The sequence below is a fragment of the Hylobates moloch genome, unplaced genomic scaffold (assembly GCF_009828535.3).
Source record: "Hylobates moloch isolate HMO894 unplaced genomic scaffold, HMol_V3 SCAFFOLD_14, whole genome shotgun sequence".
NCBI lineage: Eukaryota > Metazoa > Chordata > Mammalia > Primates > Hylobatidae > Hylobates > Hylobates moloch.
Window position 1 is genome coordinate 61,183,526 of NW_026652289.1, and position 15,242 is coordinate 61,198,767.

Genomic DNA, 15,242 nt, shown 5'->3' on the forward strand with positions numbered 1-15,242 from the left:
TTAATAGATATTGAAATTTAAATATGGGTACTCTGTCTCAGTAGTTCCAACTCTAAGAATTTATCTTACAAATTTATTTCCACAATGATATGGTTTGAATATTTGTCCCCTCCAAATCTCATGTTGAAAAGTGATCCCCAATGTTGCAAGCGGGGCCTGGAAGGAGGTGTTTTTGTCGTGGGGGTGGATCCCCCATGAATGACTCAGTGCCCTCTCTATGGTAGCAGATTCTCACTCTGTTGGTTCATGTGAGAAACTGGTTGGTTGAAGGAGCCTGGCACCTCCTCCGCTCTCTCTTGCCATGTGACACGCCTGCTGCCCATTCACCTTCTGCCATAAGTAAAAGCTTCCTCAGCAGAATGCAAGCAGATGCTAGTGCCATGCTTGTACAGCCTGTAGAACTGTGAGCTCTAGATGTAAGGGAGAATAAGGACCTAAAAGAGGTCCTTTTAATAAGAAAATAAGGTTTAGAACCATCAGCCCAAAAGGTGAGTTCTGCAGACAGATGTCCCTCTCCTCATCCAGCCCTAACTCCCCTTGGAAATACCATGCCCAGAAAAAGAAATCGGAAAGAATATAGCTCCTCAGGTTTGACCCCCTTGGGTCGGTCAAATGTGGGAATTTGATTTGGAGGCCTGAATTGCCCACCACCAACCAATTATATCCCATGCTCAGGCTATAACATAAATAATCCAAAAACACAGATTACTCATTTAGATTTAGACCATATACATTTTATAATTTTCATTTGAATATGGACACACACAACGTTCCACTCATTCAACAAGTGTGTTCCTCTAAGGCAGCAAGCTCATTACTAAGAAGAGAGGAAGAGTGGAATAAAACATTGTACCTATCACTAAGTGACTCAAAATGTAATGACGGAAGTTAACATGCACACACACACCAGAAGGCAGGCTGAAGGGGTTCCCTGCTCTAGTAAAGGTGCAGAGAGATTAATGCCATCTGAAATCACCAGAGGTTTCATTGAAGAGATGCCATTTCTCAGAACTGGAGAATCTGTGAAACCCCGTCTCTACTAAAAATACAAAAAAAAAAATTAGCCGGGCGCAGTGGCGGGCGCCTGTAGTCCCAGCTTCTCAGAGAGGCTGAGGCAGGAGAATGGCGTGAACCTGGGAGGCGGAGCTTGCAGTGAGCCGAGAGCGCGCCACTGCACTCCAGCCTGGGCAACAGAGCAAGACTCCGTCTCAAAAAAAAAAAAAAAAAAAGAGAATCTGTAACATTACCTGAGCTTTCCCCTCTTTTCCACTCACTCAACTCTTTTTCTCTACATTTATACAAAACAGGTACATTTGACAGCTACCCTATCTCTTGTTGCTTAATTCATATCACTAACTATAACACCATTTCTTTTATATAAGATATCAATTAGTGTTAGGTATATTTTCAGTATTAAATGTATTACTATAAGGCCAGGTGCTGTGGCTCACACCTGTAATCCCAACACTTGGAGAGGCTGAGGAGGGTGGATTGCTTGAACCCAGGAGTTCAAGACCAGGTTGGGCAACATGGCCAAAGCCCGTCTCTACAAAATATACAAAAGTTAGCCAGTGTAGTGGCATGCACCTGTAGTCCCAGCTACTCAGGAGGCTGAGGTGGGAGGATTGCTTGAGTCTGGGAGGCAGAGGCTGCAGCGAGCTGAGATTGCACCACTGCACTCTCCAGCCTGGGTGACAGAGCCAGACCATTTCAAAAAACCAAAAATGTATTACTGTAAGTATTTCTTTTATTAAAGTTGTATTTATTCAAGGGTTGTTCCATTATACCCATAAGCCACTGAAATATTTCCAAAATTCCTTATAAGCTATATCTTCTCAACTATTTCTTAAACATAGATTCCATTTATTGGTTCGGATTTTTGATTCAGAAAAAAAAGTCACCACAAAATAATCATGAAAAAAGCCAGTCTAGGATTTCAAGTCTATAGTGGTAAGTACATGATAATCCAAACACAAAAAAACTAAGAACTGTCATTATTTTGTCTGTGGGTGTGTTTTGTATTTATTGTTTTTCATTTAAAACTGGCCCACATGCAGATGGGCACAGAGCTGCTGTCATTGATGGGGCAAAAGAAAGAGCATGATATCACAGAACCTAAACCTGGAGTAGTAGAGTTTTATCTATATTTACACTTAACAGGCTTTCGACACACTTGGGGATAAAGAGTGCAAGTTTTATAGTCAAAAAGATGTGTGTTTGAACCTGGGCTTCACCTTTCCAAGCAATCACATTCAGCAATCATTTCAGGCCTCTGAGCTTCAGTTTCCTCACAGGTATAATTTTCCTATTTCACAGAGTCAGTATAAAGATTACTAACAACTTAGGCAAGTCATCTAGTACACTGCCTGGCACAGAGCAAGCTATCAATGAATGACAGTTAAAATAATCAGTATTATTATTATTATGAACCCTAACTGGAAGCCAATGAGGCAAGCACAGGCACATCAAGCCACTTTGGGGACCTGAAAAGCAAGTAAAAAGTACAAAGTAAACTTCTTTTTGCTATGCTTAAGAACAACCAGAATATATGATTTCAATAATTATGCCAACTCTCAAAACAAGTCCAGTACAGTGGTTGAGAATATACGTTCTGGAAACCACTCCAGGAATTCCACTTTAACAGCTGCGAGACTTTCAGCAAGTTGCTTAAAGATTTCCTTTCCTCAACCAAAACAGAGCTAATAACAGTCCTTTTAAGTACTTAGTGGGTACAGTGGCTCACACCTATAATCCCAGCACTCTGAAAGGCCAAGATGGGACTATCACTTGAGGCCAGGAGTTCAAGACCAGCCTGAGCAACACAGCAAGACCCCGTTTCTATACAAAATTTTTTTAATTAGCCAGGTGTGGAGGTGGGTGCCTGTAGTCCCAGCTACTCGGGAGGCTGAGGCAGGAGGATCACTTGAGCCCAGGAGTTTAAGGCTGCAGTGAGCTATGATCATGTCACTGCACTCCAGCCTGGGCAACAGAGCAATACTCTGTCTCAAAAAAATAACGAGTACTTCGTGGGGGTCTTGTGATGGTTAAAAGAAATAAGATAACCCATGGAATGCTCTTAGCAAAGCATCTGTCAACAGTAAGTACTCCGAAAGTTAACTATCAGACTGTCCATGAAACCTGTGGCACCCACAAGGAGTTACTGCAAAGAGTCTGAATAAAGCTTGCAACACTAGTATGTATTTCAGACAGATGTACTATTTTTCTATAGTACAGAGTTCAATGTGACTAATAAAATCCTGATTACATTACGAGTTCTACTCATTATAGCTTTTAAAAACAGGCAATGATTGTTGAAAAATGTTCAAACAATACAGAAACATACAAAGTAAAAAGTGTGCTCATTCATCCACCACCCCCCCCATCCGCCCCCGCCAACCCAAGCCTCAGGCCCCAAGTCCACTTTCCAGGGTAAGTCACTGGAAAGTACTGTAGTAGGCACTCTTCAGATCCTATCTTTCAATACACACATAAAGTTGGGGAAGCGGGGTTGGATATTTTATAAAATGGGATCATACTATAGGTATTATTTGTTTATTCAACAATATTTCACAGATACCTTTCTATACAAATGTAAAAAATCCTAACTCATTCTTTTTAGTTACTGTTGAACGCTTTGAATTATAGATAAATTATAATTTATTATCCATTATAACAGGCATTTAGTTTACCTCTAATTTTTTGCTGTTGAAAATAATCCCACAAGCCTGAGCCAGGAGGTCAAGGCTACAGCAAGCTGTGATCTCACTACTGCACTCCAGCTTGGGCAAAAGAGTGAGACCCTATCTCCAAAATAAATAAATAATCCCACAATGGGCCAGGCACAGTGGCTCACATCTATAATCCCAACACTTAGGGAGGTCAAGGCAGGAGGCTCACTTGAGGCAAGGAGTTCAAGACTAGCCTGGACAACATAGCAAGACCCCATCTCCACATAAAATTTAAAAATTAGCCAAGCATAGTGGTGCATGCCTGTAGTCCCAGTTACTTGGGAGGCTGAGGTGGGAAGATTGTTTAAGCCCAGGAGTTCGAGGTTACAGTGAGCTATCATGCCATAGCATTCCAGTCTGGGCACCAAGGCAAGATCCTGTCTCTAAAAATAATCATCATCATCATCATGATCTCACAATGAACACCTTGTTTGACGGGCATTCAACACGTTTAGCTACTTCTGTTGAACAGCTTCCTTAAAGTGGATCTGCTAAGTCAAAGGTTTTGCACATTTTATATGTTGATAAGAAATGCCAAATTATCCTCCAAAAAGGAAGTACCCATTGTATTCTCTGTAAGTAACCATCTTCATAAAAAACAGAAACAAAAAAGTATCCTATCATGTGGAAAAACTGAAATTTTTCTACATTAAGAAGTGACCCTCTGGCCAGGTGCAGTGGCTCACACTTGTAATCCCAGCACTTTGGGAGGCTCAGGTGGGTGGATTACTTGAGGTCAGGAGTTCAAGACCAGCCTGGCCAACATGGCAAAACCCTGTCTCTACTAAAAATACAAAGATTAGTTGGGCATGGTGGCACACACCTGTAATCTCAGCTACTCAGGAGGCTGAGGCATGAGAACTGCTTGAACCCAGGAGGCAGAGGTTGCAGTGAGCTGAGATTGCACCACTGCCCTCCAGCTTGGGCAACACAGCGAGACTCTGTGGCAAAAAAAAAGAAAAGAAAAAAAGTAGCCCTCATCTTAAAAAAAAAAAAAAAAAAAACTACAGTTCTTACTTCATCCCTCTCAGCATCTGCATCTCAAAAAAAAAAAAACTACAGTTCTTACTTCATCCCTCTCAGCATCTGGCCCCTTATGCTACTAACTATCTCATCTTAGCATGACTCATTCCATGATGTCCTCTGCAATGACCTGGTTCATGACAAAACAGTTTTCTAGTCCCCAGGTCACCCTGGCCCTGTCCCCAGGCCAACTGTGGGGAAAAAGGAAGGACTAAAGACCTGAAGTGTTCCTGTCACCATCTAGCATCCCTGCCAAGCCCCACTAAAACAGAATTATTCCATGTAATGCTCACAGTAAAAGCTCTACTTTGTTGCTATGTTTTAAAGCAGCAATGGATTAAAATCTCTTAATCAATAATCATTGGCCTACAGGTAGTTTACACGTTTCATTTTGTCCCGCAATATTATTACAATCAGGAGCAAGAGCAGATAAAGGTCATGCTGGTAATTAAAGCTATATTGTAGAAATATGCTCACCCAAGATATGATTAAATAAGAAAATATTACTCAGTTCAGTATCATCATTAAACTTGCATCAATTTATAAATATTTAAATGTACCATATGATGGTCATAAATAACCTGTTTTTGTCAGTTTCTAAAGTAATGCCACCCATAAACCCTTTAAAAAATGACTGCAGAAAGGAATAGTCAAGAAAGTATACAAGCCAGACTTACATTCAAATGCTGTAGTTGTTGCTTCAGGCAGAACCTGGCCTATCACATCCTAAACAAAGAAAGAATAAAGAAACACAATTAGCCATCTTCTTTATTGCTAACATGTGGCAAATCCTACAGGAAATATGAGAACCTGGGAAAGATTTTTGAAACGTTAGCATAAACTATAAAAACATTAGCTCATAATCACACTTAGCCCAGCAACGTAAACCCAGAGTTTAAAGCTCTATTCCAGGAAGAAAAATATTTAAGAAACCTTTCCCACATTTTATTAATAACATAATATTTTATTCTCACTTCAACAGTCTATATACAAATAAACCGTCATGTATTCACAAAAACTTGGTTTCTTCTATGGGAGGCTGTGGAATATACTACAGTTGAAAGAGAAAGGGGTTTTGAGAGTCAGACTGACGTAGGTCTGAATCTCTGGGAAAAAAATCACCTAACCTCTCTGAGCCTCAATTTGATTACCCTCCAAAATGGGTCTAGTAATACTTACAGATGTAGTGTAAAAATTAATCTAATAAACATAGCTTAGAACTAGCACATTGAAGACATTCAACAAATGTAGTTCCTGATATACAACAAGCAACACTGTGCCTCGCACTCATCATGGTAGGAGTTCAACACACAAGTTTTCGTGATGATATAAACCCATTATGCTACATTTAACACAAACAGTTCTTATCAACCTTTACTCTTAAGCAACAGAAAACATACTTAATGACACCAAAATAAAGTTAATCTAGCCTACAACAAAAATCTAAAAAGTGTATATAATCTGACATCAATGTTTAAATAAATCTATAAAGTTGAAGACACATGAAAATTAGTATACTGAGACAGCTTAATTGAATAAGCACAGAACACCTAAGCTCTGGGGAAAGTGACCCTCCATCATGTCCAGTCCAACTCCAATGGCCTGCAAACCTCATTTCTCTCCAGGAGCTCTGCCACAGTGTCCCTCCCAGGCTGCACCAGCGCTGGCACCAGGCAGCCGGCTGACAAAGCAGCTTGCAGTATTTCTCAGCAGGGAGCCCACAGCCTTTCCAAGCAGGGCACTTAGCAGAGTGGCGGCTGCAACTTCCTTCTAAAGGCAATTCTTTAGAAGCTTTTGCTGCAGTGGCAATTTGCATAATAGTCTTGCCTCTATAGTGCTTTTTTTTTTTTTTTTTTTTCAGAAATAAATCTGTGCATATAAAACTGATCAAAGAGAACTATCTTAGGCAGCCCTTGCTCATTACAGCCAAAAGAGATTATTTTTTTTCTGACTCTAGTCGTCACAAATGAAACATCAACTTTTTGAGAAAGTATCTATAAAAGATTTTAGTGTTAAAAAATTATTTCTACACTCTTATAATTAGAAAGTATTTATTGACAGGAAACTGTAAAGGGAGTACAGAATAAAGCACACAGGCAATCCAGTGGAAAACCTGAAAACATGAAATTGCAGCCAAATGGCTATGGCTGGATGCTAGCTCTCTGGCACAGCTGAGTGCACGAAATCTCTCTGTGCCTCACTTTCCTCATGTGTAGTATCAGATCTTAGCTGTACCTAACAAATGAGTTAGTATTTATAAAGTACTCAGAAGAGTGTCTAGCACATGTCAAGTGCCATACTAGTGTCTGTTAAATAAATAAAACAAAACACCGGTAACTGGAATATTACAAAGCTTACTTCATAATAAACTTTGAAATTCCAGCACCCAACAATCAGTGGAGGATGGTGATTCACTCACTGACTTCATCCTTCAGCAGTATTTATTGAACACCCATTCTAGCCAGTGTAGGTTTAAAAAAATGAGGGGAAAACAACTGCTTCATCTCCAACTCTCTAAGTCTAGGTTATCACCAGTTATTTTCAGGAAACTCCGATCTTGAGATGTGAACTGTACCTCTATAGTGTTAGCAAACTAATTTAGGCTCCTTCCTACTTAGGAATAGCAGACCCCATCAAAGTGCAGAGTTCTAACAACCACCTGGAAACCTGCTCAGTGGCAATGGCATGCCTTAGCCCATCGACATAAACGAGGCACTGCACATGCTTCTCATCTGATAGGAGGAAAAGGGAGAAAGAACAAAGCAAACTTGAGTGAGGGAATCATGTGAACACAACCAACCATTTTGTTCTTTAAAGCAAATAAAGTGGGGCTATCATAATGACAAAGAGGTAAGAAGTTTAAACATCAGTAATATCTACTAGTCATTTTAAAGCAGGGTACATTTGATGATTTTACACACATTTTCCAGCTAAAGTGATTTATTTACAAGCGGCCTTCTTCTACTCTTGACAATATAACATGTACCTAACAAACCCAAAGAAGGCTTCAAAAGAAAACCGGGATGGGCGCAGTGGCTCACACCTATAATCCCAGCACTTCGGGGGGGCCGAAGTGGGTGGATCACTTGAGGTCAGGAGTTTGAGACCAGCCTGGCCAACATGGTGAAACCCTGTCTCTACTAAAAATACAAAAAAATTAGCTGGATGTGTGGTGTGTACCTGTAATCCCAGCTGCTTAGGAGGCTAAAGCAGGAGAATCACCTGAACCTGGGAGGCAGAGGTTGCAGTGAGCCAAGATAACGCCACTGCACTCCAGCCTGGGCAACAAAGCGAGACTCTGTCTCAAAAAAAAGAAAAAGAAAACCGAAGTTTACATATTTTGATGACGACCATTTTTTGATATTTTTCTTCTTCCTTTCAATAAATCAGACAAATATCTGACAGATCCAAAACATAATTGAGCATCTACAACATGCCACGAGTATAAAGATCACAAAGCTGCAGGCTACAGGAGAATAAAAGTTGATCCTTGACTTTAGGAAGATTATAAACTGGTTACAGAGATAAAGACAAACCTGAAAGACTAGTAATATAAAATAATTAGAGTATAAGCACCAAACAAAAGACATAAACAGCCAATAGTATTTGGTAACTCAGGAGAAAGGAAAAAATCACAGACTCAGTTTAGACAGAAATCTCTGTGTGTGTGTGTGTGTGTGTGTGTGTGTTTTCTTCTTGAGATAGGGTCTTGCTCTGTGACCCAAGCTAGAGTGCAGTGGTGCAATCATGGCTCACTATAGCCTCAACCTCTGGGTTCAAGAGATTCTCCCACCTCAGCCTCCCTAATAGCTGGGACTACAGGTGAGTGCCACCAAGCCCCCACTAAGTTTTGCATTTTTTGTAGAGATGGGGTTTTGCCATGTTGCCCAGGCTGGTCTCAAACTCCTGAGTTCAAGCGATCCACCCACCTCGGCCTGCCAAAGTGTTGGCATTACAGGCCTAAGCCACCACTCCTGGCCCAGAAGTCTTATAGATGAGGGGAAATCTGAGCCTGGAGACCACAGGGTACAAAAAGAAGAGGGGAGAGGGTTGGGCATTCTCTCTCATCACACACTAACCGGACCTCTTGTACAGTTTTCCCAAAACTAGGAACTCAGTCTCCAGGGAAAAAGAGAAACACAGAAAGCTGCAAAACAGAAGACCCAAATGTCTCTACCTTTGAGGGTCAGGTCGGCCTCCATACTTAAGCCAGTCCCTGATGATTCAGACAAAAGACAAGGCCCAGAGAGACCGACTGACTTGCCCAGGGTCTCCCAGTTATTTGATGCACAGTGACTGGAGCCCTCAACTGCTGACTTCAGGTCCGAGACACTCAGTTATGGCTGACTCGGTGACTACAACCTGTTTCTGGCATCTGTGTCAGGTTCTGCCAAAAATTAGCTGCATGGCTTTAGCAAGGTATTTTCCCCCCGTGCGGTTCATGCCTCTTCATTTGAAATGAGTCTGAATTAGATGAGGGGATTCTTCCAGGTTCCACGTGGCTTTCAAGTCTAAGGTTAAAAGCCAGAGATGCTGATGTGTCTGTTGGTTCTTGCCTTTTCTTGATGAACAGATGAAGTGAACCTGGAGAACAGATCACAGGAGTCTGCCAGGATCTGGGCTTGAACATTTGCTAAAATGGAGCACTAGGAGATAGCACTGAACACTCACTGCCACAGGTCCTTCGTCAGGCCTTTCTGACAAAACATGCTCCACCTGGGCTTACCTAGCCAAAGTGTGCAGACACCTGGCATGTTGAGCTCTAGTGGTGGGGCCACTCAGGTAGTGTTTCCTGTTAAGCCAGTCAGCCTTGAGCCAGGTACAACTTAAGAGATGCTCAAGAAACAGAAGACCCAAGTCCAACCCCTTATAATAGCAATCCCATCAATAATAACAACACTAATGGAGCGCTTACTATGTGCTAAGTTGTTCCAAGTGCTTTACATGTATCAACTCAAGGAGTCCTCAGAACTCTAGGAGGTAGGCATTACTTTCACCCCTCCCTAACTTTTTTTTCACAAATAAAGAAACTGAGATACAGAAGATACTTGCCCCAGTAGTACAACTTGCAGGTTAAACAACTTGGCTCCAGAGTTTGTGGTCTTAAACACTGGGCTATTCTTGAAATAATCACATAACCAAATAATATAATCACATAATAATCAACCTTCCATTGTTAAATGAGTAAGAGAAAGCCCGTCTTTCTCATCACAGTCACAATCTCACATGATCTTTCCACGTCTTTGAGGAAGGTACAAGTTTCCCTGTTTCACAAATAAGGAAACTAAGGCTCAGAGAGGTAGACTGACTTGCCTAGTCCGTGGGACAGCTTGCAATTAAACCCAAATTCCTTGACTCTAAACCTAGTGTTCTGTCCACAGAACCATAATTGCATGCATCCTTTTTTAAGCTCCCTTCTTAAACAAGTATTTTGGGATCCTATGAAGAAACAAAAACAAACATATCTATCTCCTCCAGAAGTTTACCATCTAGTGGAGGAGAAAAAGAATCATGATCAAACATGTGCTTTGCTGGGGGACCCACACAAAGCTGTGATGACACAGAGGTGGGGCACATAACCAAGAATGACACAGAGAAAAAGCACAAGGTGGCTTGGAAGGACAGGTGAGAATTGGCCTGTGAAGAGCAGAATGCAGACAGCCTGGACACCTGGGAGAACTGAAAATCAACCTATATAAGTGAGGCACAGAAGTTTATGGGGCTGGCCGGGCGCGGTGGCTCACGCTTGTAATCCCAGCACTTTGGGAGGCCGAGGCAGGCGGATCACGAGGTCAGGAGATCGAGACCACGGTGAAACCCCATCTCTACTAAAAATACAAAAAATTAGCCGGGCATGGTGGCGGGCGCCTGTAGTCCCAGCTACTCGGAGAGGCTGAGGCAGGAGAATGGCGTGAACCCGGAAGGCGCAGCTTGTAGTGAGCCGAGATCGCGCCACTGCACTCCAGCCTGGGTGACAGAGCGAGACTCCGTCTCAAAAAAAAAAAAAAAAGAAGTTTATGGGGCTGTGAAGAGGGATGACACAGGTGCCAGGCAGACAGGGGCCAACCCAGATGTGCCCAGAGGACCATGTGAAGGAGCCTGGGCCTTATCATGAGGGGAAATTTGTGTGTGCATGACTGTCTGGAGAACTCTGGATACAAAGAAAAGGATGGCATTTGATGCACAATACGGAAAGCTCCTGGTCAAGGCACCCAAAAATCTGCATGGCCTGGGCAGTCAGTAACATCTAGAACTCAAAATGAAGTTATAGAAATCAAATTTTGATTGAGTTATCCAAGACAATGAAAAATCACATCACAAATCTTCCTCTTCCCAAGATCCTGCCACCTTGCCCACGCTTAACTTGCAGGTAAGTTCCACTACAGATCTGCTGCTAGCGACGTGCTTTTCGGAATGTCCGCTTCTGTCTTACATGCCTCAGTTATTCAGCATGTAGAATGGGCACAAGGCACCCTGTCTATCTCAAATGAATACCAGAAAGATTAGAAGTGGCTGCAACATGTAGGGAAAGAAACCTACTAAGTCAATGAAACAAAATTTTAGTTATGGTACTGACTCTCCCACTCAGGAGCTCACAGCTTTGGAAAAGCCATTTCACCTCACTGCTCCTCAGTAACTATCTGCAAAAAAGAAACATCAGCTGAACAGGCCACCTACAGTGTTACACTCTGCTCTAAAATTCCATCATTTTATTTGAAATATATTCTGAAAAATCCGAAAGTAAAATATCACCAATTCTAAGATGCACATTTTCCTTCACTTTTACCATCTCCGAAACTGGATTCATTTTAATAACGGATGATGTGTCATACTGTCATGGTCAGCATTTTTTTCTAAGTAAAATGTCTTACATTCAATGATGCTTTAAGTTTGCTCAGGCTGGGCACAGTAACTCACACCTGTAATCTCAGCACTTTGGGAAGGCCGAGGCAAGCAAATCGCAGGAGTTCAAGATCAGCCTGGGCAACATGGCAATACCTCGTCTCTACAAGATACAAAAATTATCCAGGTGTGATGGCATGTGCCAGCTACTTGGGAGGCTGAGGGAGGAGAATCGCTTGAGCCCACGAGGCAGAGGCTGCAGTGAGCCGAGATCATGCCATAGCACTGCAGCCTGAGCGACAGAGTGAGGCCCTGTCTCAAAATAAATAAATTAAACAGTGTGCTCAAACACGGTAAGTTAAAGTTGTCCTTTTTCCCCTTCTCAGCTGGTCACCAAGTTCAGAGAACTCAGTAGAAAAACAGGGCTGGAATCTGTCCAGGGACATTCCCCGAAACACTTGGGGGGAAAAACCTCTCTTCTAGATTCAGCTGTTTGCCTTTGCGTGGTTGTGTCTATGTGTGTCCCAGCCCGGGCCATGAGCTCTCTGAGGGCAGGGGTTCAGTCAGATTGATCTATCTCTCCAGGGTCCTAGACATTCGCCAGGTTTTAGTGGTTGCAATTTATCAACGCTGTGCCTGAAGCAATAAAACCGCCTCCACAGGAAGCCAGCAGTAGCCATTGCCACTAGCTCAGGTCACCAGTGGTCAAGGTGCTGACTACTCAAGTCCCTGAGTCCCCCTTGCTGGGATCTGGACACTGAGATTACCACTCACCAGCACATCCCTGAAGAGTAACTGCGGCCCGGAGTGCACTGTCCAGTCCACCGCGCCACTATTTGGGATCTTGATGCGAATTACCAGCACCTGGTTCTCCATGGCAGGAAAGGGGCCAAGGGCTAGCCACAGCATTACAGGTTAAAGAGGCTCACATCCTGGGGTAGGTGATACCCACTGGTCGCTGGTTAGGAGGGGGCTCCAAGAGGTGACAAGGGGAGTGAGGGGCAGAGGACAGAGAGTGAAAACAAGGGACTGGAGGATGAGGGGGAGGGAAGAGGGGAGGGGTGATCAGGAACGCACCCGCAGGCACCGAGCCTGCCCAGGCTGTCGGGGGTCTGAGGTGTCTCCCGGGGAGGGTGCACCGGGAAGCGGGCAGAGGCCCGCAGGAACTAGCGGAGGTCGGAAGGTTCTGGAGTTGAGCGAACGCTATGGTGAAGCTCTCTGCCGCCGTGTGGGTATAAGGAGGCAGCAGGGCAAGGACTGCGGCAGGTATCCACCGCTCGTCAGTGGACTAGGACAGGGTCCTCGACTGGAGGGGACTCAGTCCGGGGCTATTAAGAAAGAGCCCCAGGGCCGCCACACCACGGAGAGTCCCTGCGGGAGAGTCAAGGGGCGAGTCTTCTGCCCCACCCGGAGACACAGGGCGCGGCGCGCGCAGGCTGAGCTCCGGCCACCCGAGGCCACGCGGACCTGCGGCGGCTGCGGCGGCGGCGGCGGCGGCGACGGCGGTAGCGGCGAGAGGAGGAGGAGGAAGGCGGTGGCGACACTGTTACTCCGGAACCAAAACGCGCGGCGCCGGAACCCCGGGAGCCGACGAGCGGGACCCGCCTCCCGCGGCGCCATGTTGGAAAAGGGCAGCAGCTCCCGGGAGGATGCGCCCCCGGCGTGGGGGAGCCGAGGAACCGGCGCGCGGCGCGCGGCGCGTGGCGCGTGGCGAGTCGGAGAGAGACTGGTCTTGCTCGCTCAGGAGACCCTCATCGCCCAGAGAGCGCCCGCGGCGACCTGGTCGCGGCCCTTTCCTTTCCTGACCCTGCTTAATGACAGCGAGGTGAAAACATCTACCAAACGAAGGGTAAAAGGCTGGAGTCCGCCAGAAGCCAATTTAAGGCTTAACATTGCAGACCGTTTGTCTTTACAAAAGCTTCAAAGACGGGGCTGCAGCTCCCGGTTATCCCCACTTTGTCAAGCCATGAGTCTGAATGTTCGTGGGGTTGTGTGCATCGAATCAGCAAGAGCGAGGCAAGAACTCAATAAATAGTTGTCTTTTTATCGCCCCCTTCCAAGTCACAGGTTCAGAGGATCATCATCTTTCTCCCACATTAGCAAAACATATTTGCATTTTTCAGTGAAGTTCTTTACCGCACGAGTGCCCTAAAATAGCAAACAGTTCCCTGTTCAAAAGCAATAGTAAAGAAATTCGCTGAAGAGTTTAATTGCCTGGGGACAGCTGCAGTAGTCGCATCATTGTCTCTTATTAAACTGTTGCAGAAATATTTGGTCTAGTCCATGTATTTTCAACTAAATAGCACTGCTTACGCAGTTGGTGATATCACGGAAGTAGGAATAAACCTTGGTTATCTTTTCTTTTTTTGAGACGGAGTCTGGCTCCGTCGCCCAGGCTGGAGTGCAATGGCATGATCTCTACTCACCACAACCTCCGCCTCCCGGATTCAAGCGATTCTCCTGCCTCAGCACCACCACCCCCCACCCCGGCCGAGTAACTGGGACTACAGGCGCGCGCCATCCGTGCCCGCTCATTTTTGTATTTTCAGTAGAGACTGGGTTTCACTGTGTTGGCCAGGCTGGTCTCAAACTCCTGACCTCGTGATCCGCCCACCTCAGCCTCCCAAAGTGCTGGGGGGATTACAGGTGTGAGCCACCGCGCCCGGCCAACCTTTGTTATCTTCAAATGTCTTGTTACCTCAGATTTTAAAGTGCATAAGCTTGTAGAACGATGGTGCCTCTACAGAGGTTTGTTTACAAATTGTGACGTGTAGGTTCGTCCTTTATCTCTTTCTTATGAAGGTGCACGAATTGGCTTTACTTTTTGGGGTTGAATTTTGTATAAACTCGGTTGAGGAGGCGTGTCAGTTTCCCTTCTAACAGTAAGGTGCTTGATTAATGTGAGAGAAAAAAATTAATGTTGGTCATTTTCAGTTACAATACCAAAATTTTTTCTGCATACTTTACTCTAAGTTACTTTTATATTTAATTTGAAAGTCCATTGTAGGAGATAAATTATCACCTTTTAAGTTACTGTAAATCAGTAGCTTAGGTAGAAATTCATTTAGTCAGATCCTTCAGATATTCTAGGAATTGCCCCTTTTCACCTGCACTTCACTTCTGTGAAAAATAAACCTTTCATCCAAAGTCCTCATGTACTTTTATTAAAAGTTCATTTCCTATTATTTTAGAAAATAGACCACAAAACTAGAGATTTTCTATGAACCTGTGATTTGTTAAAGTGTCTCTTTTATTCGAAGTACCATGGGGAAAACCAACTCAATTTGCCAAATTTGCATACATATTCTGAAGCTTTTCTTACACTAATGGCAAACTCATATTTCTGCCCCAATATTTGCAGAGCCAATATAATTACACGTCAGCTCTTCATAGCCTTTATGTAGTAAGAAATCTTAATTTTGATGATTTGAGCAAGGATTTTCCAGAAAGTTATAACTGTCATTGCGAGAAGCATCATAATCACTGATAATACATGACCATTCCATTTGGTATCATAAATGACAAAATATAACTTTTTGATCTTTACCAAATTGAATAAACTACTGTCTAAATTTAAGGAATATTTAGTATTTAACATCGAAGTTGCATGTGATCTTAAGAAGTTTGCATTTAGTACTTTTTTTCATT

General features: G+C 43.7%; 2 protein-coding genes across 5 annotated transcripts in view; one reads left to right on the top strand and one right to left on the bottom strand.

The window, feature by feature from the left end:
• MAP2K5 (mitogen-activated protein kinase kinase 5) overlaps positions 1-13,127 on the bottom strand; it is a 268,034-nt gene extending 254,907 nt beyond the window's left edge. For all 4 annotated transcript variants that reach the window (XM_032175733.2, XM_058427173.1, XM_058427172.1 and 1 more), the window contains exons 1-2: positions 12,369-13,127; positions 5,429-5,477 (exon numbers count right to left, since the gene is read on the bottom strand). In XM_032175733.2, coding sequence (XP_032031624.1) covers positions 5,429-5,477; positions 12,369-12,503 — 184 coding nt within the window. In that variant the 5' untranslated portion in view covers positions 12,504-13,127. The remainder of the gene's footprint in view (positions 1-5,428; positions 5,478-12,368) is intronic.
• Positions 13,128-13,199: 72 nt separating this feature from the next.
• Positions 13,200-14,741, top strand: LOC131381240 (uncharacterized). Its single transcript, XM_058427997.1, has one exon. The coding sequence runs from the start codon at positions 13,213-13,215 to the stop codon at positions 13,627-13,629; it is 417 nt and encodes a 138-aa protein (XP_058283980.1). The 5' UTR covers positions 13,200-13,212; the 3' UTR covers positions 13,630-14,741.
• The last annotated feature ends 501 nt before the right edge of the window (positions 14,742-15,242 follow it).